Source organism: Marmota marmota, unplaced genomic scaffold (genome assembly GCF_001458135.2).
Source record: "Marmota marmota marmota unplaced genomic scaffold, marMar, whole genome shotgun sequence".
Classification (NCBI taxonomy): Eukaryota; Metazoa; Chordata; class Mammalia; order Rodentia; family Sciuridae; genus Marmota; species Marmota marmota.
In genome coordinates, this window is record NW_025999900.1 from 4,323,293 (window position 1) to 4,351,152 (window position 27,860).

At 42.1% G+C, this 27,860-nt stretch overlaps 1 protein-coding gene across 3 annotated transcripts; it reads right to left on the reverse strand.

The window, feature by feature from the left end:
- Positions 1-1,320: 1,320 nt before the first annotated feature.
- On the reverse strand, positions 1,321-27,860 carry Max (MYC associated factor X). Of its 3 annotated transcripts, none has more exons than XM_048798514.1 (6): positions 27,463-27,485; positions 19,006-19,113; positions 4,177-4,300; positions 3,638-3,722; positions 2,649-2,944; positions 1,321-2,567 (listed from the first exon to the last, which is right to left on the reverse strand). In XM_048798514.1, exons 3-5 carry the CDS (start codon positions 4,213-4,215, stop codon positions 2,757-2,759), a joined length of 312 nt encoding a protein of 103 aa, XP_048654471.1. In that variant the 5' UTR covers positions 4,216-4,300; positions 19,006-19,113; positions 27,463-27,485; the 3' UTR covers positions 1,321-2,567; positions 2,649-2,756. The 3 variants fall into 3 exon arrangements, with proteins under 3 accessions (XP_048654471.1, XP_048654472.1, XP_048654470.1); XM_048798515.1 differs by lacking the exon at positions 27,463-27,485 and adding an exon at positions 26,543-26,561; XM_048798513.1 differs by lacking the exons at positions 3,638-3,722; positions 27,463-27,485 and adding an exon at positions 27,604-27,860.

Here is a 27,860-nt window from a genome sequence, read left to right on the forward strand (position 1 = left end):
CTTCAGCTGAGCAGTCTCCAGCCTGAGCTCTCTCACAGCCCAGGCAATGGCTCCCAGAGGTACCGCCCTCCCTTCATCACTTGCCAGAGTCCTTTCAGCATGTCAATCAGGTGGCTCAGATCTTCCCAGGAAAACCAGCTAGCAACTGTGCCCCTTTTCTTCCAACTGGTTTATGGAATTCTAGGGAAGCCTAAACTCAACCTCTTGTCCCACCACATCCTGGAACCAGGAATTGGCTCTAGAGACACTCCATTCCTCTGCCAGCTCAACCCCCTTCTGGTTTGCTCCCTGCCTCCTGGGTTCCTGGCTTCCCATGCCTGCCACCTCCTGACCAGCACAGCTTCATCAGCCATTCTAATGCCCATCCTAACCAACCCATGAATAAGCCAGATATATTGAGCAAGCAGGCATGCAAGGAGGAAGCAAGTGTGCTGGTACGAAGGGCCTGTAAAATCACCTGACTTCTCGGTCCCATTTTTTCTCATTCCAGTCTCTGCTGTGTCTTGGAAAGGAGTGTCTTTGATAGATTTGACCCAGCATCTCTGCTTAATATAATCAGGGTAGGGCGGCGAGTTTTAATTCAGCCTCCTGTAGAAACATGACCCATCCATCAACTCCCACTGTCCAAAAAGAAATACTATGGATCTAAGATCCAATGGATTGAAGCTTCGGCATTCTACCATTATAAATCCAAGACCTTTTTACTGAACTTCACTTTCTCCCTCAATCTAGAAATAGCAGTTTCCTGTCAGCCAGACAGAAAAACCAAAGCTGTATTCTAGCCACAAATCCATTTCCTTCCAAGTCTAAACTAATCCAGGCTGACATGGGGTCCACAGCCTGAGGTACCTTGATGCTATTACAGTCTCCTTAACTTCCACTTCTTGACAGTCCTGCTGCCTCCTCTTCATAACTGGAACTCTCTAGAAACTAAACGGTTCTGATGAAAACCAGCGACCTCTGGGCACTATCAAAGAGAACCCAAACCACAGCTCCAGGCCACCAAATCTCCCAAGGTCATTAACAAAAAGATCAGTCAGAAATGGGTCTAGAAAAGTTGCCACAGATAACTGCCTCTGTGGGAACCCTAAATCTCTTTCCGATGAAGAATTACCAACGCCCATTTATTCACTCTCACAGGCTCAATGAACCCTCCACACAAAGGGGGACCAGCTCTAACTATGGCACTCCTAGTTCTGCAAGTCCCAGTGAGAGACCTCGGCTCCTTGTTCAGTCTTCCACACAGGCCCAACATCTTCTAGTACATTCTTCCTGCAACCGTTTTGGCCTTTGCAGCAGCAAGAAGACAACACCACCAAAAAGGATAAAATAAGTTTTTATTTATAGTCTTATAGTAAAGGGGGAAGCCTTAACTTGCAAGACAATTCATCGGCAGTATGTACAACATACTTTTTATTTCCATGGAATGGAATCAAACACAGACTGAGACTACAGAGTATACACCAGAGATCAGCAAATGCCAGGAACAGAGTGGGAAAAAGACAAAGAAATGAGGCCTAAACACACAAAACCCTTCACTGGGATCTGTTGACCACAGCCAGAACCAGGGCTGGATCACACAATGGAGAGAGGTTCCGGAACAGGAGGAAGTGGGGTGAGGGTGGGGAAAGGGGCCGCACTGGGGTGCGGGTTTAGTACCAGGTAAATTGCTCTTGGAATTTATATTACAAAATCAGTTGGCTCTATTTCTTAGAAATACACACGAAAAGAAAGGAAGAGTTGATCATTACTTTATGAATCTGTCGCTTTGCAATAACCGACATCATCAGAAATAGGGACAATTCACTCAGATTCAAATTTCAGTAGCAGGAAATAAATATCAAAACATCATCACTGGCCCTCAATACAAAACCTCTACCCCACCCAATGATCCCTCCCTGTCCCACCCCCAAATAACCACCCCCTACCACTCTCTGGTGGCTGCCGCTTCACTGCTGCCATCTCCCATACATACCACAAGTGTCACTAGGCCCTCCGTAAGGCTGGCACTGTAGGCTTAAACAGCTGGCTGAGAGAAGCGGGAGTGAAACGTGCCAAGAACTCTGCAAATCTGTCCCCACTTTCCTTTTATACCACAAACTTCTTCAAGGTCAGGTCTTTCAACGAGTGATAAATAACTTTTTAGGAAAAAAAATCCTTATGAAGGAGAGGGGGTAATTCTGATTACTCCAAACTGGTCATCTTCTCAAAGTAGAGCAGTTCACAGATTCACAAAGTCTATCAAACAAAGGCGAGGGGGACCGGGAGGAGAGGCCCGGCAGGGCAGGCGTCCTCCAGGCACGTGCCCCGCAGGGCTGGAGGGGCTGGTGGGGTGGGCAGGACACCATGTGCTCAGAGGTCCGGCCGGCCGTCTCTCCTCCACAGAAAAAGCTGCCAAGTTGGGGTGTTTTGGTTTAAAAACGTCTGGTGGGGACAGGGAATCCCTGAAGGGAATACATTTAAAAAAAAAAAAAAATAGTGGAAATAGGGAAGGAGAACGAGAGCTGTTGTCCAAGAGCTTCTACGTAAAAATAAAAATTAAAAAAAAAAAAAAAAAAAAAAAAAANCTTGAGGTAGTCCACACTCTCTCCCTTCAAGTCTATGTTCCTTGCTTCCCTGAATAAATCTTTTATTTGTTCTTTTGACACATCTTAAGAGTCTTTTAAATGGTTCTGAGGGTTCTAATGATGAACTGAGAGGAGGATGAGACGACGGAGGAGACAGACAGTTTTTATTGCTGGCCTGCCCTGTGTGGCTTAGCTGGCCTCCATCCGGAGTTTCTTCCTGCTTTGGGGCTCTTCAGGCTCTGACTCTGAGCTGGAGTCAGAGCCCCCATCGAAGGCAGAGATGGTGCTGCCCTTGGCGTTGGTGTAGAGGCTGTTGTCTGAGGAGGGGTAGTTGGTCTGCAGTTGGGCACTCGACCTCGCCTTCTCCAGTGCACGGACTAAAAGGCAACCGAGGGAGCACATTACCAACTTCTGCAGACTCAGGGAGCAACCAAGTCTCAGACTCAGGGTCCAGCCTGTTCTTCCTAAGGGCTTGTGTGCTGGCCAGCCCAGGCTCAGGGTGGCTCAGACAGAAGAACTCCCTTCGAGTGGCTGTTCCACACACACACTTCATTTCCCTTCCCTCTTTTCCCAGCTGGACCTGGGTTCCTGGCAGATATGGCCAGTTACTCTGCCACCCGACCCAACCCTGAAGAGAAGGCTTGTGATGTCACCGTCCTGCCATGGAAGCCCAGCCTAGAGACCACAGCATGAGCTCCCCGTGGGATTCAGTGGTGCAATGACAAAGAAGAAGCCAGCCCAGCAATGCCAGGCTCCACAAGGGTGTGAAGGCCACACAATAGCAGGAAAAGATGATGTAAGATGTATTGGCCAAAGAAAAGTTTTGGTTTAGCTCTCATGTACAAGATCCACTTGGAATGACAAGCTGGACACTTGGAAGCAAGTCACCGATACACACAAAATACCTGGGCCTTTTGACAGATAGCCCCTACATGCAGGTTGCTCGGCCCCTTAACCAACCCACTGATGCCACCCGCTGCCCATCCCTTGGTTCAGCTCAGCTTGAATAAAACCCATTCGTTTTATTTATTTATTTTATTTGCGGTGTTCTAACCCAGGTGGTTACTTGCATTTCCTTTTACTTGCATCTTCCATGAGGGAGGAAGAGAAGTGAATTCCCCAGGAACAAAGAACTTGATCAGCTCTGGCTTTCCCCTGTGGTTGTAGGAAAAGGCGGGTGTGAGCATTTGAGAATAGCAGGGGCCTGGCCCGTAGGCTGCCCTGATTGGACTACCATTGACAATGGGGAAGGCTCACTGTCCCTGAGCACCTGGAGTCTCTGGTACTTACAAAGCACATTCCATTCCAAGGACCTCAAAGCTCTTATCAGACACCTAATGCCAGGTGTGGTCCCTATTGCAGACGGAGCACCTGAGTCCCGAGAAAGGGAGAGATCAGGCCAGAAAAGATACAGCCTCCAATGTCCAACTCCCTAGCTCCACTGTCTCCTCACTGCCGGCTCAGGTCCTTCCTCTAACACTCAACTACAAAGCCGAGACTGCTTCTGAGGCACGCTCTGGGACTGGCTGACTCTGCAGGCCCAGGTGTGAAAGCCCCGACCTGGCTGGAGCACAGCAGGGCCAGATGCCCCACAAGCTCAGCCGCTCACCTTGCTGCTCCAGAAGAGCATTCTGCCGCTTGAGGTCATCGATATCTTGCTGGTGCGTGTGGTTTTTCCTTCGCATATACTGGATATACTCTGTGGCTTTGTCTAGGATTTGGGCCCGGGATGCCTGTTGCAATATGAGAAAAAGCACAGGGGACAAAATAAAGACCGAGTCTGGGTAGTGAGGGACCCATGACCTTCCATGGCCCAGCATGGGGAACTGAAAACAGGAGGGCAAGGTGGGAAAAAGCCGAGGAAAGAGTGATGGATACTTAAGGCCTTCTTTGTGCCAAAGTTTCCAGTGCTTCAGAGCTTACCTCACAAGCACAGTCTCAGAAGGAGCTCTGCCAGGAACCCAAGGCTCAGAGGAGTACACTGGCTTATTCCAAACCACCAGTTAGACAGCAATGGAGTCTGAGCTCAGAGCTGGGGGTGTCTGACTCCTGAACCCTCACTCCTCCCATCCCCTCTGGTTCTTACGGTTGCATTAAAGTCTTCAGCTTAGCTTTGTCTGAAAACATCAAAATCCTACTTAAATGAAAGCTTGAATCACTCATACTCTGCTAAGGTCTGGTCAGTGGTCCAGAATGAAAAGAGCAAGATCTTGGCTGGAGCTGGCTAGGGGTAAGAGTAGCTACAGTGGTTTGCATCAAGGTCTTAGACCTCAGTCAAATCCTCAAACCATTGTTAACTAGTTCTAAGTGAACACCACTGTTGGGTCACTGAGCCTTCCTGGCTGAAGAGACTTGCATGAAAACTGTTAGTGCCTGATGTCAACACAGGAAGGGCACGAGATTGAGCCACTTCAGAAAGCAACCACATCTCTATAAGAGCCACGGATGGCACTGCCCTATCAGAGGAACATGCTAATAACCAATAAAATAGATGTCAGGTCACTGTGTCTGGGGGATTTTCTCTTAACTGCAAACACAGCCAGAGTTACTTATGACCAGGCAACCAACAGTCAAACTGGTAGAATGGAACAAAGCCAAGAGAAGCCCAAGGCAGGGTGGACTAGTAGCTGAGATATATCATTCATGCCACAGAGGTTTCTGAGCAGCAGGAAAGCTTCTTATTACAGGAAGGCAGTTCTCCACAAGTCTGTATTACAAACCAGTGGTCCCAAACAACCAGAATACAGCCGTGGGGAAAAGAAAAGAAAACCTCCACTCTCAGGCTAACAAACTAAATTTACTTGTTTTGAATCCTAACAATCTCAAATTATACACGTCACAATGAAGTGGGTATCAAGAGTGGTATGCAAAGCCTCAGTTTATTTGCCAGTCCTTGAAAGTACCAGAATTTCTAGGCTTTCCTCTTATAGTGTCCTTAAGGCAATTTCCTCAAGAGGAAATCATTTGGATTCAATCAATCATTTTTATCTGATATGAATTATGTGCAAGGTACTAGGCAGACACTATGGGGAAACAAAATGTATTAGTCATGGCTTCTTTGCCCAGAAGCTTACTTACTATCTAGCTGAGGAGATATTATCTACACACAGACAAATCACATGCAGTGCTGACAAGTGTAACCTGACTAGTACAGATTACAAAGGCCATGGGAAAGGTGGCTTCTGGCGGGGGTGATTCCCTACTGTGTGCCAGGGTCTTGTCTCGGTGCTACATTTCTCTCTCACACACACATTCCCAGGTGAAATAGTGAACACTTTACACTTTGTTAGACCAACATTGGATTTGTGGGGAAAGGTGGTGCTAAGCAGGGAGAGTAGCACAGTCAAGGGCAGGGGGTAAGGGAGAAGCCAGATCTGTCTCCTTAGCTGAATGGTTAGCTTATGTAGAAAGAATGAGAGGACATAACAACAGACACTTCAGATACTGTATCTGCAAAGGGGCCATACTAGGGCCTAGTTATTAAGTGAAAAAATAGAGGGGGAAAAGGGCAATAATTAGGAGGCACTAATTAAAATACTCTGCCTCTTGGATACTAAAGATGGAACTAAAACTTGAGTAAGAGGGTATGAGTGATGGCAGTTTGGGGATTCAAGAGGCAGAGACAAGCTCTACACTGTCACTACTGAGCTCTGTACCTGTAGAAACATTCTTCTCTATGGCTATTCCTGATCCAAACAGAATTCCTACAAGATCCCACCTGGCCCTGCAAATTCTTCCCTCTCCATCACTAATGATATTGCTATGCATATCTATACCCCAATCTCTCTTAAAAACAAAAATTTCTTGGGGGGAAGGGGATGTGATTCATGCCTGTAATCCTAGTGGCTTGGGAGGCTGAGACCCTAAGCAACTTAGCAAGACACTTAAAATGAAAAATTAAAATTTTTTTTCCCAGCATGAGGAATTGAACAAACCCAGGCACTCTATCACTGAGCCACATTTCTGGCCCTTTTCTTTTTCTTCTTTTTATTTTAAGATAGGGTCTTGCTAAATTGCTATAGCTAGACTCAAATTTGTGATTCTCTTGCCTCAACCTTCCAAGTAGTTGGGACAGGATTGCACCATCATGCCTGGTTAAATTTGCCTATTTCAAAGCTATTTTCTCAACTAACAGTTCCCAGAAGACAACATTATCTCTTAACACCCATGTGCATCTGGGACCAGGGGGAAAAAAACATGATTTTTAAAATGAGAGCGCACTGGCAAATATAAGTGATGACGTCTACTGAGTGGCAGTCTGTATTCCCAGTTGCACCCTCAGATATTTATACATGAAACCAGGAAATTAGTACCAAGAAGTAAAAAGTGAATGGTGAGCCCAGCTTAATAAGCCAGAATAAGGAAAAATATCCATGATGATGGCAGTTTCCACCTCAGGACAGTTTTGTGAAGAAGATTAAAATTCCTAAGTGGTCAAAACACAGTGTCTTGGAAGTATCTGGGTTTAAACTCAGCCCTTCTTCCACCTCCTTCTTAAAACAGAAGTGCTTGCTCTGGGTCTCATTCAGGGTGCCCTTAACCCCTAAAAGAATAATTCAGAATTAATCTTATTTTATCTTTCCTAGGATACTCAGAAAGAACTGAGATCCAACAAAAAAATTTAGAAGCACAAAACAGCCAGCACCTTCTTAGTGCAGCAGGCAGCATGTTAGTCTCATAAAAATCACAAAATACAAAATGTCCCCCATTTTGCATCTAATCCGGGGGGCTGAAGTTAAAAAATGCTAGATTCACCTAAAATCCCCTCCGCTCACACTTTTCCAAATCACACAAAATCATGTGACAAGCCATAGCACCAAGATGTGAGCAGGCTCTTCCTTGCCTTTATGAGTTTATAATAGGTACATAGTAAACATGAAGTCACCAAGAAACCCTGGGATTTATGGCATGGACTATGGAACAGCCCTGAGTTTTTAGTTTCTGTTTCCTGAGAAGCCTCTCAGTCACTTTAGTCAACTGACAACATTCACGTGAGTATGCTGACCAGACAGGACCTGGCAAGTCAACACGATGCCTTTGGGTAGTGAGTGAGGACAGCATGATCTTTTTTCCCTTCTAGTTTTTGCAATGAGAGGGAACTAATTTCTGGTTCTACCTTTCTGAGCAGAAATGGCTCTCCTGAATAGTTTAGACACAGCCACGTCTACCATTTAGACAATAGGTAGCTGGGCCTTCTATACAGCAATGTGAGTCAGGCCTCTCTCTTACTGGAAGCCACACAAAGGATGCCAGGCAACTCTGTCAGATCTTGTTCCAAATCTACGCCTGCATACAGCAACAGAAGTAATGATGAGGACAATAATAATGGCAGCAGATAACTCTTACCAAGCACTTATTAAGTGCCAGGCATCCTCACACAACCTTTGTATATTATTTCAACCACTTTATAAAAAGGGAAACTGAGGCACAGAGTTGGTAACTTAACCAATGTTTCATATGTGTAACTAATAGGAAGTAGAATCAGAATTTGAACCCAGGCCTCCAAACACCCACATTTTGAAAACAGAGGCAGATGTAAATCCACTTTAAAAAAGATCAACAGAATTGCAGGAACAGTGTTGTCACAGGAGAATGAGGAGGAAAAGGACCTCAAACGAGTCACTCATTTGCTTACAGGGATGTCAATGAAAACCCTAGTGAAGGTGGTTTCCTAGCAGGAGTGAGAGTTGAAGCCCAACTGTAAACTGTCCACCCAGGTGCAGGAGTGAGCTGAACGTGAAGCTTATCTTTAAGATTTGGCTGAAAAAAAAAAAAAGAAGTGAAAAATAGCAGCTTATAAAAATAGCGACACTAAAGGAAGACTGTTTTTCTTTTTTCCTTTTTAAGATAGTAAGAACCAAATAGGCTCCCAAAGAAAAGAAACAAACAGGAAAAGCCCAAGATGCAAGATAGCCTGAGAGGACTAAGTGAACCTGGCCCAGTAGGAGGACGTGTCAGCTCCCCGCAGTGCTGCTGGCTTCCTTGTCTCTTGGCAGCCAGAAGGTAAAAACAAAATGGATGAAGGAGAAGACCCTGGGTGTGGCAGCAAGGCCCTGCAGATCTCTGTCCCTTCTACTGTTCACGCTACAGTTGTCTGCTAGGCAGCATGTACACAAAGAGGAAGGTCAGCCTACCCTCCAGAGGTACCACTTTCACAGAATTCTGCTTCCAACAGATACCACGCACTCCTCAAATCATGGCAAGAATTAACTTACATATTTCACAAAAGGATGGGACCCCAAAAGATTAGAACCTTTTCTTTTTTTAAAGAAAATTTTTTTTTAGTTGTAGATGTACACAATCCTTTTATTTTATTTATTTTTATGTGGTACCAGAGATCAAACCCAGTGTGTTATGCATGCCAGACAAGTGCTCTACCACTGAGCCACAACCATGGCTCTAATTAGAACCTTATAAGACCCTGATTCTAGAAGCCATTGTCACTGATGCTTAGGATCAGGTCCAAGGTCCAAGGTCCTTTTTAAAGCAGTGGTTCTCAGTCGTTTCACACATTTCTGGTACTGTGAATCTTATTACAGTAACTTGGATTGTGGGAAAAGCCAAGTTGTTCTAGAAAGCAGGTAGGCAGAGAGCAGTAGTACTAGATCATTAACATTAGGAACACGACTGCCCTCCCGAGGTCCCAGCGCTGACCTGAGAAACAATGGTCCTTTCCCCATTCATATCAAAAACAGATCACATGGCATAAATTGGCGTGAACATACTTTATATACAAAGATATAAAAAATTGTGCCCTATATGTGTAATAAGAATTGTAATGCTTTCCACTGCTGTCGTGTAGTTAAAAAATTAAAAAATAACAAACAACAACAACAAAACATATTACGCTGGGTGGATGCTTCAGCTATCTTCTTCTCCCAAGAAGCAAACTGCCACATCAGAAGGAATAAAAAGAACTACTGTAAGTTGGTCTGATGCACCAATTTACTTGCTTTATTTTGAACTAGGTATTTTAAGGAAAATAAAGCCATTTACTGTGAAAACTATACAAGCTTTTACATGCATTAAGGGCTAGGGATAGCTGGTATATATTTCCATTTGAATAAGCCACCTTTTGAGATAAAAATCTTTTTTTTTGATCTTTTGAAAATAAAAATTAACAAACCTGCATAATATTTGGGTGTCCAATAAACTAGTTAATTAAAAAATGGCCAATGCTAACAAGGAAGGCTGAACGGCTGTGACATCGTTGTTGTTGTTGTTTTTGCATGTTATTTAGAGACAGTCTCACTGAGTTGCTGAGGCTGGCTTTGAACTCCAATCTGGTTGTGAGGTCTCTTGAAGGCACCCTGCTTCTAGGACCTCTGCTGGACCAGCTGCAGGACTATTTGTTGATCATCAGGAAAAGGCAGTGCTATCATGCCCTGCATGGGGCTTAATTAAAGCCAGGAGTCAGATATTTGTTTAAAAGTTAACACAAAACATTCTTTTTTTCTCATGCTTTTGATGGCTTGAAACCAAGGTGTGGCACTTTTCCATCAAACTTTGGCTGTGAAGCATAATTTCCCAAAAAGGAAACAGAAAGTAAATAAAGAGCATTCACTCTCACAGGTAATAAACAAAATACTATATTACTACTATATTACTATATTATTACATATTACTACTATACTAGTCATCCTCTTAAAAAAATTCCAATGATGGTGAAATTGGGAGTCTCAGAATACTACTGTCTTTAGAATTTGTTTGAAAAAATAAGAAATGAAAGAAGAAACGAAGACATGAAAACAAACCTCCTGAAACCATCTTGCCAACACACAGCAAAAACCAGATGCTCATACCCATGCTGGGACTCTTGTCTGTGAAAATGGCCATTCACCAGAATGTTCTCATCACCACAGTATTTATAAAATTTTAAAACTGGACACAACCCCAAATTAACCAACATTAGGCACATGCCTAATGACTAAATATGAATGCTGCATCATCTGGGGGAAAAAGCATGCTATTATTTAAAAGCAAAAGTTTTCTAACAATTTAATCCATGGAAAGTAGGCATACCAGGGCTGGGGTGGTGGCTCAGTGGTAGAGTGCTTGCCTAGTATGTGTAAGGCTCTGGGTTTGATTCTCAGCACTGCATACAAATAAATAGAGGTCCATTGACAACTAAAGGAAAAAAAAATTTTTTTTAAAAGTGTGCATATAAAGAGACCAGAAAGGAGTACAGGAATTAATAGTGTATTTCCATGCTTCTTAGATGCCATTAATAATTTCATGGACTTAATATTAATTAGTCTTTTTTTTTTGGGGGGGGGGGAAGCATGTTTCTTTGATATCCACTTTAAGGCAGTGCCCAATTTTATATTGAAGTTGGAAAGAATGTATCTTAAAATTGCACTACCCAAAGATACATACTAGCTACCTGGCTAAGAAACATTTGAAATGTGACTATTCTAAATTGAGATGTGCCAGAAATACATAATGCACACAAGATTTTTTAAGACAGGTGTGGTGGTGGTATACACTTGTCACCCCAGTTCCTTGGGAGGCTGAGGCAGGAACATCACAAGTTCGAGGCTTGAGGCCAGTCTAGGCAACTTTAGCAAGACCTGACCCTGTCTCAAAATTTATAAGGGGTTAGGAATGTAGCTCAGTGGTAGAGCACTTGCCTAACATGCATCAGATTCTGGATTCAACTGACAGTACAGCAAAAACAAAACAAAAAAACTTAGTGCAATAAAATAGTATAAATTATCTCTAATGATTGTACGTGTTAAAGTTGTACTTATTTTTAAATATTAGGGTCAAATAAAATATACTAAAATAAGTTTCATTTACACTTTTCTAGCATGTCTTTTAGAAAGTTTAACTGCATTTAAATTACTTAAAAAGTATTTGTTACTCAGTAAATTTCTAGCTGGGGCTGGGGATATAGCTCAGTTGATAGAGTGCTCGTCTCGCATGCACAAAGCCCTGGGTTTGATCCCCAGCACCATTAAAAAAAAAGAAAGAAAAAAAATTCTACCAAGCAGTGATTGTCATATTGTCATAGGACCTTAGGTCAAAGGAAAGGTTGCACTTGTGGTAGATGAAGAAAGTTTTTTTCCTTCTTCCCATTTTTCAGAAGGTTTTCAATTTCATCACGGGGAAAAAAAGAAAAGAAATGCTAAAAAGAAGGCCTAGTAATCAATCCCCATCCTTCTAAATATCAAATGCAAAAAATGGCAGGTAGTATCTCCTTGCTGTCTAGTCCTCCTCAGGGGAGTCAGACCTCTGTGCACTTTGCTCTGCAGAGATTCCTGGAGTGATTAAAGAGGTTTCTGCTCTCCAGAGCATCACATTTAGTTAGGTGATAAGATAACCACAGAAATAAGAAGACACAAGACGCCCATAAAGGGCCACTGGAGTTAAAGGGCCATAGTTCTAAGGGCAGGGAGGGAGAGGCTGGCAGGATAAAGTGCCTGGACAGGGAGGCCTCTGAGTAAGTCTCTTCAACATGAGACCCAGACATCATGTGGGCCACAAGGCTAGATGGAGTTGGACTTGGAGGAAAGACCTCAGAGAAGCAGAGAATGACATTCCTAGGCAAACAGAGGAGGTGGACACTGTCCACAATAACTGGAGAATAATGGAAGGAAGGAGGAGAAGCAGGCAGGCAAGTTGGTGCCTCAGAGAACATAATGCTGTCCTCTCTTGAACAGGCAATGAAAGGCTCTTGGAGATCTGCAGCAAGACACAAATTCAATTTTTAAAGAATTAAATGAAGGGCCGGGGGTGTGGCTCAAGCAGTATCGCGCTTGCCTGGCATGCGTGCGGGCCGAGTTCGATCCTCAGCACCACATACAAAGATGTTGTGTCCGAAAACTAAAAAATAAATATTAAAAAAAAAAAAAATTCTCTTAAAAAAAAAAAAAGAATTAAATGAATGAGCTGGGATATAGCTCAGTTAGTAGAGTGCTTGCCTCGTATGCACAAGGCCCCAGGTTCAATCCCCAGCACCACAAAAAAAGAAAAAAAAGGATTAAATGAATACAGTTACAATGGTTGAACCTGGAGCTTTATGAAGCTATGAGCAACTATGGGCACAATTTATGCAGTAGAAAATTTAAGGAGATGCTAACTTGGAGTCTGGTCAGATAACAATCTTCATGAATAATACGTGAAACGGGTAGGATTATGGTTTACATGTTATTTAAAAGACATCCATTCTAGCAGCCTAGATATGATATACACACAAGTGTTGCTGAATGAACTGCCTGCCTTAAAGGCATCCACTGGAAGGAGCCATCTCCCAAAATTGTGTGGCCAGAATAGATAGGGAGCTTCCTCCCCCCAGTTTAATAGAACTCATTGTGCTCCCTGTTCTATGACAGTCATTAAGCTAAGAAAATGACCAAAAGGAGATATATTCCCTGCCTTAATGTACTTCCTATGATGCAATGTGGGTAGACAGTCATCAAATAATCACACAAATCTACATAAATTACACCAGGCTGGACATGGTAGCACATGCTTATAATCCCAGCTACTTGGGAGGCTGAGGCAGGATCTCAAGCTTAAGACCAGCCTCAGCAACTTGGCAAGACCCTATCTAAAAATACAAAAAAAAAAAAAAACAAAACAAAACAAAAACAAAAACAAAAACAAAACAAAAAACCCCCACAAAACTGGAGATAGCTCAGAGGTGAAAAGCTTGCTTGGTACATGAGAGGCCCTAGGTTCAATCACCAGGACTATAAGACAGCAAACAAAACAAATAATCCCACACTGGGTTAAGTGGGAGAAAGTCTTTGGCCTCAAGAATTTAAACCAGGCATGGAGGAATCTGTCTGTAATCCCAGCTAATCAGTAGACTACGGCAGGAGGATCACAAAGTTCAAGGCCACCTGGGCATTTAGCAAGATCCCATTCTCATATAAGAAAAATAAAAAGGGCTAGATCTGTAGCTAAGTGGTAGAGTGCTTTCCTAGCATGCACAAAGTCTTGGGTTCAATCTCAGCACCCCTGCCTTCCTCCCAAAAAAGAATCATCACATTCTTGTCATAAGGACTATTTGGTTTTAACATCTACCTGTGAAGAAAATCAGATTTTAAAAGGAAGGAAACAGAATCACTCAGTCTTTTAAACTTCCCAGTTGATGTTTATCATTGGTAATTGTTAGGTAAAATTCTCTTTCTCAGCAAGGGAGCAAGACCCTCAAAAGTAGACACCCTCTATTAGGCCTTTGAGCCCCTATAGCACTCACAAGATCTCAGTCACACAGCTGAGCACACAGTGTTGGTTGTTGTTATTTTCTTTAAAGGACTGAGCAAGCTGCTGTTTTCTCCGGCTCTCTCTATAACTATAGACTGAGAACCTACTATGTGCCACAACCTGTGATGGGAGCTAATGGGTGGTGCCTCAGTTTCACCAAACTCCAGAAATTCCAAACTGAATGCTGACTAGAAAAATGTTTTTATTTTCATTTGAGGTTATGTTATCTCTTTTCTTCATAGCTCTCACCAGGAGGGAGAAATGCAAGCACAACTGCCTGAAACAGCAACACACAGGCATTTAGTAAGAGACTTACAAATGAGAAACTACTATAAACTGCTATAGAGCTACAAATAGCAATGGAGTCATGACTGAATCGTTTTGGCTCAGGTTCTGGAGCTAACTCATGGTGCAGAGAACAGAATTATACTCCCATGTAAAGGCAACCTGACAGGCTGTCCACCAAGATCTTGCCTCTGCACAAACATGGTGAGCTCAGTGTCAGTAAACCACTACATAACATTCCCTAATACCCAACTAAGGACCCTAAAACAAAGAATAATTTCCATTCAAGAAAAGTACCATCTCTCTAAAGATGGTGCCACAGTCTAAGATCAACCCTCACAGCCTGACTGGCTAATTCCATCCCATCTTTCCTGGTGAGCTCCATGTCCAACTGAAAAAATTTAAGAGACCCAATGACTCAAAACAAGAGCTCAAGGGTCCACTTGTTAACCCTGGAATTGATGGCAAAACCCAAATAAATTGCCAACTGTAATGATCTATGGTGGGGGTGGTGGTGCTGAGTGCAATAATGTGGACTTTGAAATAATTCAAACTTGCAATGACTCTCAAGCCTGCATTTCAGTGTTATCTACAAATGTCACCTCAGAGTAATATTTCTGTAACAGCCATGGCATGACACACTGCCAAGATTAATGTCTCTTGCTGGAGAGAAGTCCCAAAATAATGACAAGATTTAAACAAGATCTTTAAAAATATATCCTTAAATTGTAACCCTACAGTGTGGCAGAAAGATGAAATTAGACAGTTCCAAATTCTAGTCCTTGTCCAACTACAGATTGGGATGGGGATCTTGAGCTGTTTCCTCACCTCTGATAGCAACACTGGCAGGAGAAGCAGGAGTAGGGATTGTTGGGTGATGATATAATACCTCACAGAACTGTTTGTGGATTTAATTTTACATTGTAATACAGATAGATGATAGTTAATAATTTTTTTCCACAATCGTGGGGAGAAAGCCTAGGTGAGTGCTCTACCAACTGAGCTATATCCCCAGTCTCACTGATTTTTTTAGTTGTAGGTCGACACAATACCTTTATTTTTATGAGGTGCTGAGGATCAAACCCAGTGCCTCACACATGCTAGGTGAGAGCTCTTCCTCTGAGTCACAACCCCAGCCCCTCACTGATTTTTTACTTAAGCAAAAGGTGAATGTTCTTCATAATCTTCATTTTATAACAGAAACATAGGATATTTTAGCAAAGGATAAATGCAGTTTGGGTCTCACATTTGAAGTTCATTCTTTTTTTTAAATTTTTCTTCTTTTGTGTGTATGTGTGGTACTGGACACAAAACCCAGCGACACTTTACCCTTAAGTTACATCCTTGGTGCTTTTATAAAATTTTGAGGCAGAGATTTGCTAAGTTACTGAAGCTAGTCTCAAAACTTTTTTTAAAATACTTTTTTAAAAAATATTTTTTAGTTTTAGGTGGACATAACATCTTTATTTTTTTTATGTGGTACTGAGGATCAAACCCAGTGCCTCACACATGCCAGGCGAGTGAGCTACCACTTGAGCCACATCTTCAGCCCCAAGTCTCAAAACTTTTGATCTTCCTGCCTCAGCCTCCTGAGTTGCTGGAATTACAGTTTTCTGCCACTATATCTGCCTCCTTTTTGTATCCTCTATTTTTGGTTAGAATCCAATGCAATCCAAACTTCTCTATTAACAACAACAAAAAAAAAGGCTTAGAATGTATATGATATATGACAATCCAAATGGTAACTAAAAAGTCATTTGGAGATGCTCAAATCAAGAGAGACCAGAACATGAAAAGCCCAAATCAAAGCTTTCCAAACTTCAAGAATCTGAGCTAAGGAGGGCATGGTGGCACACCCCTGTCATCCAGCAATTTGGGAGGCTGAGGCAGGATGGCAAGCTCAAGGCCAGCCTGGACAAATAAACAAACAAAAACAACTGGGCACAAAATACAAAGGGCTGGGAATGTAGCTCAGTGGTAGAGCACCTAACTTTAACCCTGAGTACAAAAAAACAAAAACAAAAACAACTGAGCTAAGCACCCCAAAACTCACAGAGTAAAATAATCATTTCATAACTATTTACATTAATGTCACAACCTTAATTGCTGCAATCCCAATAAAAAGTTAGTCAATTTCCTTTGGTTCAAATACCACATTTTTTTAAAAAAAAAAATTACAACATTTAGTGAGAAGTCAAGTCTGAGAGACCAGTTCCCTTAGACTCACTGCACCTGTGAAACTGCTGACAGACTAAGAGAACAATGAAGGTCATGCTCATCATACCGGAATGGGCTGGGTTCAGCCAAAGTGAAGAGCACACAAGACAAGAGGATTCTGGAATTAGAATGGCATCTAGTAAATTCTCAAATTGGGGCTCTGCTGATTAACAAATCTGGTTCCTCTAGACTGCTCCTCTCTTACTTATAAAAAGTGTGAGCTAACAAGATCTCCTGCGACCATCCTTTCACTCAATCCTTTAGCCTTCCTGGCCTCTAAGTTTCCTCAGTTGGCCAAGGAACGTTCCCTGGTTCCTGCCTCAGGGCTGCTACTTCACTGGCTGGCCCCCTCTCTCTGCCTGGAAGGTTCATCACTAGATGGATGTAGTTTTTTCCTTCACTTCCTTCAAATCTTCACTCAAATGCCACCTTGCCAGTGAGACATTCCTTGTTTGCCTAAATTAAAATCACAACAATTCCTTCCTGGTTTAATTTTCCTTCATAGCTCTGATCTGTCAATAATTATTATTCGTTCATTTTCTATCATTTCCTTATCAGAATAAGGCTTACTTCTGTTTTGTTCACTGCTGTATTCCCAGCATCTAGAACACTGGCTGGAATATAGTTGATTCTCAATAAATATATGATGAATGGAGTGAGAAATAAGTCAAAGAGCACAACAAATGACAAACTAGTCTGTTTTTAAGGCTACCTAAGTCAAATATCAACTGCCACCCTGCTCCCAGTAGTGGGGATTGAAGCCAGGGGTGCTCTACCACTGAGCTACATCCCCAGCCCTTTTTGAGACAGGATCTCACTAAGTCACCCAGGCTTGACATCAAATGTGCAATCCTCTTGCCTCAGCCTCCCAAATTGCTGGGATTACAGGTGTGCAGCATTGTGCCTGGCTAAACCTTCAACTTTCTTGAAGAAAGGAAACAGGATTTAGGATAATGAGATTATAAGGACTTAAGAAAGAATGTTTTAGCAATGTAAAATAGGGTTAGATAAGGAAGAGGTATAGTTCTGGCTTCTTTCAAAGTGTTTTTCAAACTTAAAAATGCCTGAGAATCACTAGGCTGCTTGTTATAAAAGCAGGTTTCCAGGTCTACCTCCAGGAAGCTGACTCGGTAGTGATTTTGATGTGAGTGGTCCACAGCCCACCCCTTGGGAAGCACTGATTTCACACCACTACTTCAAGCAAGATGTAGAAGGCAGCTCTTGTCCATGTAGGTCACAGAAACTACATTAATTGGTAACACGGTAAAGAATAAGCACTGTCAACAGCTGAGACATGCACAAGAGATAAGCTTTTGCACGTGTGTACTTCGACTAAAAGGGTGAGTCTCTCTAGTCATAAAAACTTCCTGTGGTACTTAGTGCTATACCCAGGAATGTTGTTACTCCAGGTTAAGTACCTTTGTTTGGGGCCATCAAATCAAGCCCATACTAAGTAGGTTTAACCCATGGCAAATTCTGGTTTTGCAATACTAGGTATTCACATGGCCTGCTTTGTGTTTTTCATAAAGGTCAGACCCACCCCACGCTTCAGCTGCATGAAAGCCACACCTTAGATAAAGTATAAAACACATGTTACCATAGTATAAAATGATTCAATGGTTGCCAATTTAATATTAGTTAACCAAACAAACCCAGGACCCCCAACACAGAGCTAATCAGGAGAGCTACTCAAAGTACACCCAAGAGCAAAGACTGTTCATAACAAAAGATGTTTCTTTTTCTTTTGTGGTGCTAGGGATCAAACCCAGGACCTTACACTTGCTAAGCAGGTGCCCTACAACTGAGCTCCATCTCCAGCCCAAAATAGCTGTTTCTTTAAACACTGTATCACAGACACCCCCTACCCCCTGCAGGCACAACCATAGGTCTTCTTCCCAATTTGCCACTTATTCCACTGAAAGACTGCAGAAACCAGGCAGCTACACTAGCATTAAGAATGGAATTAACTATGCAAACAGATGTTTCCTCCAAATTCCAAGGAGTGACCTAAACCCTAAGACTTTTGCTCAAAGCTTCTGTTTTTTGAATGCAGAAACAGCTGGTTCCTACCCTTTAGGAAAAATGCTAGTTTCTGGAGGCCATCAGTGGGGCTGGGGGAAAGAGAATGGCTATTTTTTTCCTTCTATTTCTTATGAACATCTTACTCAAGTTTTTTGTTCCAAAGCTTAAATCATTCTTTACACACTTTGGAAACAAAAGCTATCTGGGCTGCTAAGTCACCCATGCCCAGATGGATTCACAGACATGCCTGGAAATGTTCTCTTACACTAGATACTGATGTAGAAACTTACAAAAGAAATTCTCACAGAGATCTGGGGACTCAATACCTTGGAACTTTAGTGTGTTCCCAAACTAACTATAGGTTAAGCTCTTTGCTAGAATGTATAGTTATAATAATTTCCTGAATTAATTTATTACATGTAATACTGAGTTTGAAAAACCACTCCTACAACAGCTCCATTGTATCTGATATATATATATAATATATTATTTTATGATATATTTTTACTTTTTTTTTTTTTTTTGTTAAGGATAAACTAGAGTAAGTAAGGCGTGTGAGGATATGCCAAAGAGTCAAAAAAGAAAAGAAACCATGCCATCTGAATATCTCTTACTGTATTTCTTTACAGACAGGAGTGTCCTACTAACTTCCATAAGTTATAAGCTAGGGGTGGCCAGCTGGCTTTCTCAATAAACTCACCTTCTCTCCTTGGAGTGACGGGACTGAGTCCCGCAAACTGTGAAAGCTGTCTTTGATGTGGTCCCTGCGTTTTCGTTCCAGTGCATTATGATGAGCCCGTTTGTCAGCCTAGAAGAATGGGAGAAAGAACATTAGGACACCACTCCTTTGGCTTGGTACAAGGTGAGTGGGGTACAGCCTGGAAGTATATGCTGTCAGCGCTGTCTCTGGTGAGTGGACTGGGAAGATTGGTCCAAGTGGGCAGTTAGGAGTCTCCAGAATTAGGCTCTGCTAAAGGGGGAGAAAGGGGTGAGCAAGGCTTGTGACAGGAACATCCAAAGTAGTTCGATGCATCCAGCTCATGCATAAGTAAAATCAAAGTTATTCATGGGGACAAAGTGTGACTCTCCTGCAACACCAGTGTCCCAACTTACTTATGTGACACAACAGCTACCAGTTGGTGGCTGGGAGGAGACTAGGGAAATCTCCAGTGGGTCCCTTCAAAAGATGTGATTACCCCCCATTGTAAGAGATTCCGGCGGAGGGGGTGCCCCAGGGAGAAGTGGAGTCACTGGTGCAGTGCTCCTTTCCATGTGAAACCCACCACTGAAGGATCTGCCCGGATCTCCAGTTGCTAAAAGGCACTAGTTTAACCCTCTCATCAAATCATACAAGAGAAACTAAAACCTCCAGAAAAACCCAGTTGCATAAAATCTAAGGTCATAATAACAGAGCTGATAGAGATGCCAACCACATTTGGAATCCCGTTTCCTAAAGCACATCCAAGGTGCTATCCCTCCAAGGGCTTCCATTCACACAGGCTGAGCCAGAAATGTAGTTCTCACAAGACAGGCCTTCTGACACCCACAAGCTCTGAATAAATTCCTTCAGGCACTGTGGCAGGTCAGGCTAATTAGGCATTTTCGAAATACTCAAACCAAAGTCTTTAACCTGTCCTGCTCCTCCTTAAAATCACAAAGATGACAGCGAAGACAGCCAATGAATCAGGAACAGCAAAGGATTCCAGTAAAGATAGTGCTGGTGAGCACTAGGAGGGAGCTTCAGCTTGAGCACCGTGAGGTCACTGTTAAAAGGACATCCCCTCCAAATGGAACACAAGTGCTTAACTTAATCCAAAGCAAGAACTGTACCACACTTACACTCTGATAATTATGGAGAATATGCTCTGAGATTTACCTTGAATATGCCAGGTTGCAAGGAACTAGCCTACACAGCAAGTCTACATATGGGAAAATGAGGTGGCTTTAATCCACTCAGAGAGGACGAGGAATTAAAAAAAAAAAAAACAAAAACCAAGAGTAAATAACTTGGCTTAGCACAATAATAATGCCTCCAATGAATTTTTGTACTAGACAAGATGTATAGACAAAAATCTACTATAAAGACTAGAGCTGCAAGGATGAAAGAATTTGCAATTCTCATATTATCTAATCCTAAAGATTTGAGTCGAACCAGAGGAGAGGCCAGGAACAGTTGTGGTCATATTAATTACTTCCTGGTCTCTTAAGCATACACCTCACCAATAGCTCTACTGAATGGACATGTGGCTCCCTTCATGGTCATGGTCCTTCAGAGCATGCCACTCTTCGAGGACAGAAGCTAGAAGCACTTCTAAAGCTGTCCCATCTTAAGTCAGAATTCACTATAAAGTGAGAGTACCTCCTGGACCACAGAGATGTATAGAATAGCATGGGGAATCTAAGAGGATTATCAAACTCAGAACACCAGATGACCTGGGGCTAGAGGACTTCAATCAGAGGTGCTCTGGTAATTTTTTTTTTTTTTAATTTTGGTGCTGGGTATCGAATCCAAGGCCTTACACATGCTAGGCAAGTGCTCTACCACTGAACCACATCCCCAGTCCAGAGATAGGTACTCTGCATCATGACACAACATTAAAGCAAGAAAATTATAGATATTTTCTAACAGCAGTATGAAATACCTTGAAGGAATTAAACATATTTAAGTACTCAGTCTTTGTCCAACTTTTTGTTCCCTCTAGTCATCTATACAAAGGTAAACTGGGCTGGGCCTATACCTGAGGTGCTTAGAAGGGCTGACATTTGCCAAGTATCTGCCTCTTCAGTGTTTGCTGTGTACTCTCCAAGATGGTCTATTTACATGCAAATTAATCGCCCAGCTTTGGTCTCCAGCAGCAGCCCAAGATACTCAGTCTACTAAATCACCCTGAGTCCTGGCCCTCCTCCCAGCTTAAGAGCTGTGCACAGAAGCAGTGACAGCAGAATTACCCACAATCCCTCCTGTTGATACAAATAAAATTCTAATCATCTGTTTTCTTTCTGGGAGAGCACTGTAAATCACAAACAGCTAGAATCAAGTTGGACTTGGTTTTACTGAGCCTGCACTAGAGGCATGGAGAGAGGTAAAACCTAACATTGAAATCATCCCCACAATGCACTACTCTCTTCCCATTCACTGAGCCCTGAAAGGACTCAAATGGACAAGTCTTTTGGTTAGAGGACTGTAAGTGAACTTGGCTGTGGACCATCAGCAGAAATCTTGGCTTCTCATCTGGGGCGCCAGCCAAGTTTGAGAAGTTGGCTCAACAAGGAAAAGGCAGCAGTCCACTGCCTGGTAGAGAGCAGGGCTGGGGACTGTTGTTCTCAAAGTAGGGGATGGAATTTCTGTGGTGGTTCCAAGCCCAATTTAACTAGCAGATGAGTGGAACCTTAGACCAATCCCTGCTGCCATGTCCATCCCTGAGCAGCTAGGCCTAACCAGAATCAATTTTAAAGCTCTTGACACAATGGCAAGTATATATTTTTTTCTCTTCTTCAAGCCTCATTTGCACGAGCAAGTTAAAAAACATGCAAAACTAACATGCCTAATTCCAGGCAACTCTGAATTATATCACCAGTGGCTTAAAAGAGCACATGTAAAACTAAAAACCTAACATGAGGTTGAAAATTCTCTTCGGGAAATATTTCCAAACCACAAATCCATCCAGCCTGATTACCCCATTCCACCCCCACATCCAGAGGGCCCAAACCTAGAGTTTATCACTGGCAATCCCTTCCCAAAGGAACAAGATTTCAGAGTTGAGAAGGAAAATGGGTGAACACTCTCAGTGTATGGCATCAGAGATCCTCCCACAAACTCAAAAGCATTTTTCTTTTCTTTTTAAAGACCAAACAATTGCGTCTTGAACAAGTTAGACTCAGCTCAGATGAGCAAGCTTTCTCGCCTGCTGTCCTAAGAAAGACGTCATGATATTGAAAACTGTGGTACTGAAAGTACCCTTGCCAATTAATTAGGTACAACTTGAGTTAGGTAACAGAAGACTTCTTGGGTTATTCAGCAGGCCCCCAAATATCACCCCAATACATTCTCCAGGAGCAATGGCTGGATGCTGCTGGCTCTTCAAGCACAATGGACTGCTAGTTTCTGCCAGAAAGCCTTTCCTTCAGGACAGCCTAACAAATACTAAGGGGCTAAGCAATACCAAAGAGTGGCCCGCAGATGCTCAACAGGAACTATAGCACCAAATTGCTTCCAGCTTTGGCATCTCTGCCAAAATTTTACTTAGCCTCTCAGTTTTTATTTCCACTAAACTAAACTTCTGTACTGGTAGCCAGAATAAAAATCTTCACCTACAATGTGTCCATCCCTGATACTAACAAGTAGATGTATTTTAAGTGTTAAATAAAGACATTATTTTATTGGCCAATGAATTGTTAAAACTGGCAGGAGGTTTATCAAAGCCAAGGAGTTCTGTTCAGAATTGAGGGAAATCTTTCAAAATTGAAATAATTTTCTCAATAAATTGAAATAATAATTTTCAACTTATTGCACAGAAAATGCATCCTCTTTAGAGGCATGACATCAGTCCGCAATTCTAAGCAACCAGCATGAGGACATAAATGCTTCATTATTCAAGCATGAACAAGGTTCTAAGAATAATGCCATTTCTTGCAAGTTACCTTACTCCTAGTCCTTTTTACAAGGATTCCAATATGGAAAATATAGATTCCAATATAGAAAATTCTCAGCAATATAGGGAACCTGTGTTGCCCAGTAAGCATTAACTGCATTTAAGGAATTTAAGAATATAGCCAGAGTTGTGGTGCACACCTGTAATCCCAGTGACTCTTGGAAGACTGAGGCAGGGGGATCATAAGTTCAAGGCCAGCCTCAGCAACTTAGTGAGAGCCTCAACAACTTAAAATAAAAATTAAAAAGACTGGTAAAACCCTTGGGTTCAGGCCCAGTATGTATACGTACATGTGTGTTTATATGCATACATATACACATATATATGAATCTCAGTTCATTTTAGAGGGAAGATAGCACTGCTTATGACTATAATCAAGCTATTCTTATTTAATAATTAGGACACTGAAAAAGGAAAAGGTCCCAAATTCTCATCTGGAAAAAAATCTATTCTTTATTTCTGATAAGAAACAGAATAAATAAAACTGAATTTCAAAGCAACTTAAAATATATATTTGAATCAACATGAAAATTGCAACATGAAATAATGGGCAACTGGGATGATATGAACTCACTAAGGTCCCTAACATGAAGACATTAATTGCAATTTCCCAACACCTCTCCTGCTTGAAGTTTACTACCTAGTTATATATTTCGGTCGTCTAATGAATATATTTGTTTTCAAGGTTTGGTGAAAACAAATGTGCCTCAAAGAACTGGGGAACACTATTATCCAAAGATAACATTATATTAGAGCCACTTAAAAGGAGACAATTGGTGAGACAATTTTAATTGAAAACCAAATTGGATTCACTGGTCAACTCTTATACCACTATTGGCATCTCAAGGAAGAAGAAAAAAGACTCAAACATAAGAACATCTTTCTTATGAGAAGACAATACCTTCCTGAGATCTCAGAGGAATGACCAAACTCATTCCCTTCTGAATATACTACAATTCCTCAAGAAACAAAGAGCACTGAGCTATTAAAAATACTTCACACCAGAAAGGTCCAGAAGTAGAATTGCATAGATCTGTTTTTAAACCCCTAACAGATACACTGTAAACGCAACACGTTCAGTTACAATACATTGGAAAAGGCCTTGGTTTCCTGATCAACAGACTAATGCTACATTTCTTATATGCTTCCACCTTTTCCCACAGAAATTTCCCAAATAAAGCAAAGGGAACCTCTTGTATAAAATATACCTGTTCCAAAAATTTATCTTTAAGTGTAAAAGTTTCCTTTCAAAAAAATAATAAAAATAACATAACATCAATGGGATTCTGTGATGTACTGAATTTAGTAATATTGTCCTGGGTTACTTCCTTTAACAAAAGCTTACTGGTAACTGGAGAAGCTATTTTGCGTTTATACTAAGGCAACAAAAACATTCGTCAAATCAGTTTCACTTTCTGTTACAGTTAGCCTCACTTCCTAATTCTGTTCGTGCTGAGTATCCTGCATATTTCTTATAGTAAGGCCTACAAATTGTAGTGACATTTTGAAATATGAATGTCTCTTTTTCTATCAGGCCAATAAAACATTTTCCAAGTAACTTTTAAAAAGATCAACTATTGTCCTCAGTGATTGTTCATAGTCTACATCTTTTTCTGAACGTTTTTTTCCCAAGGCAAAACTTAAGTTTTCTCCAAAATTAAAAAAACATATGTTTATGATCTATACTAAATTTCAAAACAGTAAACAGATCTAATCAGAGGGGGAAAATGGAATCCTTTTTTAATCTACCCATTCACAACAGTTTGATATAACTGTGAAACTGTCTAAAACTCATCTGCTTTTTTTCCCATCCTATTTTGATTACCTTGTGCCAGACAATACTTAAGTCAACAAGTAGGTATGTCAAATTAAAAACAAAGGGTCTTGAGCCACTGGGCTCAATTCCTATCACCAAAAAACAAAACAAAGCAAAGGGTCAAACCTACTTCCCTTGTCTATCTCTCAAAGTCAAAGAAAAAAAAATCCTTGCCCCATCCAGCAAACTAAAAACATCTATACAAAACAAGGAGATTAGAATTCTAGGAGAGTGGAAACTTTTTAATTATTCAGTAAATGAATTTACATCAATACTCATGTGGAAGAATATTTTGAAAAGCAGAAAGCTTTCAAGAACTGTGAGCCAAAATTTCACAAAGAAAACTTTTTTCTCATTTGAAAGCCAATATAATCCCAATTCAATGAATGATTCTGCAAAGGAAGCCTTACCAATCCTACCCTCCAACCCTGATCAAACCCTGGGGCAGATATTACAACTGAGGACATGAAAAAAAAAAAAAATTTTTTTTTAAACGAGTGAGTCCCAAACACAAAACTCCAAGTACACATTATTAAGGATAAAATAATAGTAACTGGAAAAAAAAAAAAAGGCAATTCAATGTTAAAATATACTCAAATATATTTATAAATTTAAGGATGTGACAATATTTCAACAAAAAATAAAACAAATTATTTTTAGTTAATTATTATCCTCACAACAACTGCTTCACCAGATTTTTATGGAAATATCAGCTCTGAACAAATGAAATTTGTCTTCATGCCTATCTTCTTTGACAACCTACATAATCCTTTTGGTCGCTCTAATGAAGAGTAGGTACAACTAAGAGAACTTGCCTTTACCCTGAGATTATTAAATTTTTCCATCAGATATTATGAAAGTGGCATCCTGCAAACTCTTAACAGTTTGGAGAAACTGCTGTTTCGTACACCATTTTAAACATAAGAAAAATGGGGACTGAGAATATAATTCCAGTACAGCGTTTGTCTAGCTTGAACAGGGCTCTGGGTTCAATCCACAGCATGGTGCAAAAAAAAAAAAAGGAATAAAAATCAGAAAAATAACAAAATCTGGATTTCTAGTTTTTCTTTTAAAAATAGAATAGAAAGATCTTGGCAACACTGAGTCCTCACTCCCACTTACCAACCCACTGGATTTGAGTAGTGGCTGCCTTTTTAGAAGTGACATATGCTTTCCAGTACCCCAGTCCTCACTCCTCCTATCTAATTCTTGACAATCTCATTACCTGGTCCCCACAGGCAGATGAATTCTTGACCTCCCCCCAACTCTTACTGGTCCCAACTTCAAGTATTAGACACTGTGATATACTTGTTTCTCCTTTTTCTCTTTTTACTGGGTCTGTTTTTCCTCCTATCTATACCCACATTACTGTCTCAGACTCCAAAGACATGAGATAAGTATCTATATAAATCCACAAAACCCATCGACTGAGAACATTAATATCAAAACCCTAAGAAATTATTTTAGCACTCTATGGTTACATCCATCACACTTCTGCAAAGGTGTCTCTGCAATGCCCCATTTCAACATTTGTTTTTCTTTATATTTCTCCTTCAACTCATATATAAAGTCAGAACACAAGAAGCTGTCTGTACAGGAACTTTCAGCATTTGACCTTAGGCTCCTCTACATTTACAATTTTTGCATAAGAATACCATGCTGTGCTAAATTCCTTGGGTCTAGAGCAGTCACATGACTTTTGGTTAAAGGAGATTACTGCATGTGGCTTCAGCTTCACACAACTATGCAAACAGAGTTTAAAAACCTACTTGTTCTTAAATGAATCTTCTGGACACTTTGCCGTGAAACAATGCTACCATTCTCTTCAGAATGCTTTATTTTTTCATTTCTTGCTTATATAGTGGTAGCTGGATCTCTCACCTGAAAACTACAGAACAATTCATTTCCTTGCACACAGCTCCTCTCACCCAACTCACTAGAATTTACCACCTGAGAATCTAGAATCATGGAATTTGCAAACCCCTCTCCCCAACCCCAGAAGGCCCCACCTCACCTTAGCAGCTAACAGGAGAGTTTACTACAACATGAAAAGTAATAAAACAACCCCTTTCTCTCTCTGACCCCAAAAAGGACTAAAATTGCACGGAAATGAAAATGAAATGGAGAGTAGGAGACGTACCGCAGATTGAAACCTCGGTTGCTCTTCCTGGAATAAGAGAGAAAAAAAATAGAAAATATAGAAGTTATTTTTACACTTCGCATTCAATAATAAGAAAGAAAATGCCGGCGGCGGAGGAAGCGGCGGGTGGGGAGTCAGCCCGACACCCCTCCCTCCCTCTCTTCCCCCTCACCCCAACCCCCCAGCGTGATCCGGTAGCAGGTTAGGAGGGTCCCGAGCGCAGCCCCTCCTTCCGGGATCCGACCAGGGCCAGAGGGGTCGGAAGACTGTCTCCTCCCTCGGACCCAGCTCCGGCATCTGAGCACTGCCCCACCCCCTCACCGTCCGCCCTCACCCCCAGAATCCGCAGGTCACGGTAGGAGGGGGTCGCAGACCCAAGGGGCAGGTCCTGAATGCCGTCCCCTTCTCCAGGATCCGGACAATGGGATCCCGGGAACACCGCATTCCCTGTCCCCGGATCCTGAGCGGGGTTGGGTAGTGGGGGAGGCCGCAAAACCCTTCTCCACAGAAGGAGGTGGGGGTCCCGGAGACCGCGTGTCTGCTCCCCACCTCCAATCCCAGGAGGCCGCTCCGGCCAGGAGCCCGGAGGGGAGCNAATGCCCCCACACACACTCTCACTCACTCACTCGCTCTCTCACTCACACACACACACACACACACACACACACACACAACACGGGCGAGAACCACCTCCTCACTGCAGCACCGGATCAACGGCGGCACGCACGCCCGATCTGCCCCCCGCCACGTGACCGAGCTCGCCGCGCCTGGGCAGCCGAGACTTGTAGTCCTCGTCCCTCTGACTGGCGGCCCGGTGAGCGCCAGAAAAACTACAAGTCCCATAAGGGACCGCACCCAGTCACCGCCTGCCCGGCTTGTTGACGAAGCCCAGAGCGCCTGCGCGTCCAGGAGGGGGCGGAGGGAAGTGGCGCGGTGCCTGCTGGGAG

Coding starts and splice junctions, on each gene's coding strand:
- Max (XM_048798513.1), bottom strand. CDS start 27,756: ATGGGACTTGTAGTTTTTCTGGCGCTCACCGGGCCGCCAGTCAGAGGG. Junction 19,114..27,603: donor TCCGGTGCTGCAGTGAGGAG/GTGGTTCTCGCC, acceptor CCATTCTTCTAG/GCTGACAAACGGGCTCATCA. Junction 2,945..4,176: donor TGCTCTTCTGGAGCAGCAAG/GTGAGCGGCTGA, acceptor GTTGCCTTTTAG/TCCGTGCACTGGAGAAGGCG.